Below are 5,026 nucleotides of genomic sequence, written 5' to 3'. Positions count from 1 at the left end.
ATGTTTCAATAAAATAAAATGTTTTCCCTACCTACCTACCTACCCTATTTTTTTCGGCATGAAACGGTAACCACACCTATATTTTGTTTTGGCCTCATCAATGTATATCTGAAGGCATTGACATGATTAAGTGAAGAAGGTGATTTGGAAGATAAAATTGAATGATTTTTTGTCTAAACATGCAAAAATAGCAGTCGATAAGAATGTGATGGTAAATATAGGCATCACTGAAGCCAGTGGTGCTGGAGAGTTCTGTTTTTCTCCAGGTGTCCTCGGAGCAGTAAATTGCTTTTTCGCTTATCAAAAAGAATCTAACATCAGAAGACCTCTTCAACTGGCACATGTATTTATAAGCCAATCAAGCTCGGTGGTTTTTCATATGTGAAAAAAACTTAACATCTCCTGACTCGAATTGCACATGTATTCATAAGTCTACCCGACTGGAGGCAAGGTCTAGTGATGAGAGAGAGCCAACCGTTCTGTAGATCCAGTGCATGCACGGCAAGCTCTGCAAAGAAAAACTCAATCGGCCATATTGATTTGCTTTTTATCTTTTCGGGGACAAAATTTGCAGTGCCTTTTGCACGTTAACCTCCAGAGCAATGTCACTTGTTCCCCAGACCAAATGGTTGCAGAGCTTCACACTCTGCGGACCGCGTCTTTCTGTACTGCTTGCATTGTGCTTTGGCGATATAAATCGGGCTTTCAGAGCGCGTGTGTGTGTGTGTTTTCGATAGGAGATCCGAGAAGATAACTTGGGTCAGATTTGTTTTGGAGGTCTTTGTGTTGAGACTGAGTGAGAGCTGAGGTTTGTCTGTCGTTAGAGAACTACTGACGCGTGCCTTGGAGTGCACAGCCATGAAATTTCATAATATGGTATAACTTGGTACAGTATTATAGTACTGCTCTTGCACACAGCCTCTTACTGAATCCTAAAAGAAGAAAGAGAAGTTGGATCTCCGATTCTGCTGTTTCCGTGAAGCTTTTATACAGTAGCAAACTTGTCAATGCAATTAGTTTGTGCCAAGGGACCTATTATGCGATAACAGTACTTATTGCCTTCTTGTTGTCATTAGCAAATCACTTTGTTAATTGAAGCTGATCGATATGAAATTGCACCTATTTCATTGATTTGTCGGACACCGGATGACAGCAGGCAAAATTTGCAATATTTCAGGAAACCCGTTGGTTTTAGTAATTGCGTGTTTTGCAGCGTGCACGCTAAGGCTCCTGCTACTTTACTTGGAACCATCAAACTTTTGCACTGGCAATAGCCTACGTAGCTCGATGGACAGTTCCAGCACATTTTATATATGTGTTACGCGTGCATGCGTATGTGCAATCAGTAAGGCTGTACAGACAAGCTTAATGATTGCATGAGGCCAGTGGCTCTTGCTCAATATAATGTTGTGTTACATAACTTATATTATATTGATTAAAAATAAATAATTAACCATTATTTCCATTTGCTTTTTAACTAATGACTTCAGTTGTGTAATTATTTATACAGGCGTCAATTAGTTAAATTTTTAATTATTACCATATGCACGTGCGTGGGAGTTTTTTTCCGTGGCCATTGAGTGGTGTGCGCATTGCTGAGCTGCATTGATTGGATTTCTGTCTTTCAGTGCGATGAGGACTGATCAGTGCAGCTAGGACTGAGAGGGATCGCAGTGGAGTAGCCGTGCTAATCCTACGAGTCGCCGGTGAAGCCCCGAGTACTGGCTGGGCCCCAGCGTGCGTCCATCGCTCCCGCCCGCATCACGTCTCTTAAGACGGACTGCGATCTTTGTCGGTCTCGCCGTACACGACTGTTCGTGCGGGTGAGGAGTGTGTGTGTGCGCGCGCGCGTTCGCTCGAGCGCTTGCCGTGTAGAGAGAGATGGTGCCTCGTCATCGGCTTCACGTTGAAGTCTTCCCCGCAGCATGATTCTACGACGCTGCGGTCGTCTTATGATACCTGGAGTGCAGTGGTAGCAGCAGCAGCAACACTACCACCACCGCCAGCAGTAGCAGCATCACCAGCAGCAGTAGCAGTAGGGACAACAGCAGCACCACCACCAGCAGCAACAACAGCAGCAGCAGCAGCACCACCAACAGCAGCAGCACCACCAACAGCAGCAGAAGCAGCAGCAGCAGCAGCAGCAGCAGCAGCAGCAGCAGCAGCAGCAGCAGAAGCAGTGCAGCATCACCAGCAGCAGTAGCAGTTGTGACAATAGCAGTAGAAGCAGCTGCAGCAGCAGCATCTTCTGCATCCCTGCGCGGAGGAGGAGGGGGATCGGCCGTGACGACGAGGTCGACGACGACGACGCGATGGCAATGCCGTCGGGGCGAAGCCCGCAGATGCTCTACACGATCGAGCAAGTCGAGCTGCTACGCAGGCTGCGAAACAGCGGCATGTCCAAGGAGCAGATCTGCCAGGCGTTCGACGCGATGGACCGGCTGGACCGAGAGTTCCCGGCCGTCTACAGCAATGCGCTGACTCTCACGCCCTGCGCGCAGCAGCAGCAGCAGCAGCAGCAGCAGCAGCAGCAGCAGCAGCAGCCTCCGCCGCCGCCCCCGCCCCAGCAGCAGTTCAGCAGCTGCAACGGATACGCGAGCATCAACAGCCCACGCAGCTTCGCTTCGAATCTGAACGATACGCGCAGCGAGGACAGCAATGATTACGTTGATTCGAACATGGCCAGCCCTGACGTCGTGCACGTGAACGGCGGCGCGGGCGGTGTAGGGGGCGCCGGTGGACAGAATGGCGAGCGTGCGATGCCGGTACAGTATGAGGACAGCACCCTACAAGTCGAGGTCGATGACTTTATCAAGTATGTAAGGCAGGGGGCGCCACACGTGCGCGCGTCGCAAAGCCGCGTGAATGTAGGCAGGGGGCGCCATGCGCGCGCGTCGCAAAGCCGCGTGAATGTAGGCAGGGGGCGCCATGCGCGCGCGTTGCAAAGCCGCGTGAATGTAGGCAGGGGGCGCCATGCGCGCGCGTCGCAAAGTCGTGTGAATGCATGCATGGGGGAGTGATTGCATTAATTTAGTTTTTTCCCAGTTGAGTACGTATCAGATTTGTGTGTGCAGGCAGGATGCTGGATGTGGAGAGGAGGATTCGTTAGCGAGTACGTAAGGCCAAAACAAAATATATGTGTGGTTACCGTTACATGCCGGAAAAAAATAGGGTAGGTAGGTAGGGAAAACATTTTTTACGAACCATGTTCGAAGGACGTGCGTTGTGCCTTTTGAAGCAGGAACTGTCCAATTCATTTTATTTTTTTCATTTTTTCAGAAAATTGACAATAAAATGTTTAAAGGGTCGCTGGGAATAAATAGGGTCGGTCGGGAAACCGTAACCACACCTATATTTTGTTTTGGACTAAGTAGTGGGTGACACCTGTGCGTGTGTCACACGTCGTCTAGCATTCTGTGCAGGACTCTAGAATTCATGGCATACGTAGGCTAGGGGATGCGTAGCAATAGATGACCTCCATCCTCCACATCTCGATTTTTTCGAGTACATGAGTAAGGATTTTGAATTTGCGGAGGATGTGGGCAGTGGGAAGGATTGTGTCGGATGTCCATCACGAACACTTGTCTGAAATTTTGGGGTGTGTGGGCAAGGGGGTCACGTTAAAGACTGGCGTTGACCACACATGTCTCCATTTCACTTGGGCCTCACACAGCTGGGCTGTCATCAGGGCCTAATCCCAGCCATTTTTCATACCGAATACAGGCGCCCAAATTACGACCCCTAGCCCAAATTACAAAATTTATAAAACGCCCAAATTAGCAGAGCTCTGAAAATTGTGAAAATTATATCTCCGTGTTTCTATCGTTATAGTGGTTCATTCTGTTACTTATCTGAGGTAAAAAGAAAACATATTCATGGATATATTGAAACAATTGTGTTATATTTTAGGATGATGTTAATTTTAATGTTATTATACATCTACACTATACCTAAAAATTATTTTCCAAAATTTTCCAAAGGGCCAAAAAAATATTTTCCCGCTTGCTGCGCTTGCCATGGGTGCCCATATTAACACGTTTAACGCTGCATGGTTAACAATGCACCTACCGCCATGTGCTGAGATTTTCGCGTTTTCCCCGCTTAGTCACTTATTACACAAAATGTTTTTGGCAGGTTTAACTAGCTATAAAATTATTTTTAATTCGTGGCTAGTATAATATAGATATAAACTTACTCTCACTGTCTCAGACATCAAAACAACACCCGTGATCAATAAAATCAAACACAACTCTCAGACATCAAAACAACTTCACAACAACCGGCGGTGAAACGCCCTTTGGCGAGGTGAACCAAAAACATTACCTCAGTCTCAAAAACTCCCAAAATAACATTCCAAACAACAGTAAAGTATTGTATAAATTATGTCATCTACTACTGGGGTTTATACAGTGACGCTGTTGAATTTCTAAGCGTACAGCCCCTGACATCTATAGGAGAACATAGTAAACGTATATATATATATATATTTTTTTTTTGCCACGAGTATACTTGTGTTTCGCGGCCGTGCGTTTTGCAGGTTCGAACGAGTATACTCGTGTTTCGCGTTGAATGTGTTAACCAGCTAGATTAGTTCCTGGTCATTATCTGTTGCCAGCAACCTGACTAGTAGGGGTTTAATGTTTACACAGTTTCGTGCAACGTGGGTGAGGTGTTCATTAGTGCTAGCTGGGTGTGGGCAGAGAGGGTTCGTGTTCTATTCAGGCGTACACTGGGATGCAGGCTTTGTCAGAAAAGGGGGGGTGGGGGCGGCGGCTATGGTTGGAGGTCTTCTTTATGTCCTACAGTAGGCTGCATCGTTAGCTAGAGAGGCTCTGAATTCTCCTCAGATAACTTAAAAGTTTCGTCAATGGTATTGGCTAAAATGTATTCGGGTAGACATTACTGAGGGCTCTCTTTCTTTCTGTTTCTCTCGCTCGCTCACTTTCTCTCTCTCTCTCTCTCTCTTTCTCTTTCTCTCTCTCTCTCTCTCTCTCTCTCTCTTTCTCTCTCTTTCTCTCTCTCTCTC

At 46.8% G+C, this 5,026-nt stretch overlaps 1 protein-coding gene across 1 annotated transcript in view; it reads left to right on the top strand.

Annotated features, from left to right (window-relative positions):
* Nucleotides 1-2,240: 2,240 nt before the first annotated feature.
* Nucleotides 2,241-5,026, top strand: part of LOC106808292 (homeobox-containing protein 1-like) — a 9,483-nt gene continuing 6,697 nt past the window's right edge. Inside the window, exon 1 of the mRNA XM_014810946.1 lies at nt 2,241-2,815. Coding sequence (XP_014666432.1) covers nt 2,313-2,815 — 503 coding nt within the window. The 5' untranslated portion in view covers nt 2,241-2,312. The remainder of the gene's footprint in view (nt 2,816-5,026) is intronic.

The sequence above is a fragment of the Priapulus caudatus genome, unplaced genomic scaffold, assembly GCF_000485595.1.
Source record: "Priapulus caudatus unplaced genomic scaffold, Priapulus_caudatus-5.0.1 Scaffold266, whole genome shotgun sequence".
NCBI lineage: Eukaryota > Metazoa > Priapulida > Priapulimorpha > Priapulimorphida > Priapulidae > Priapulus > Priapulus caudatus.
Note: the sequence above shows the minus strand (reverse complement) of the source record. Positions and strands in the feature narration are given on the sequence as shown.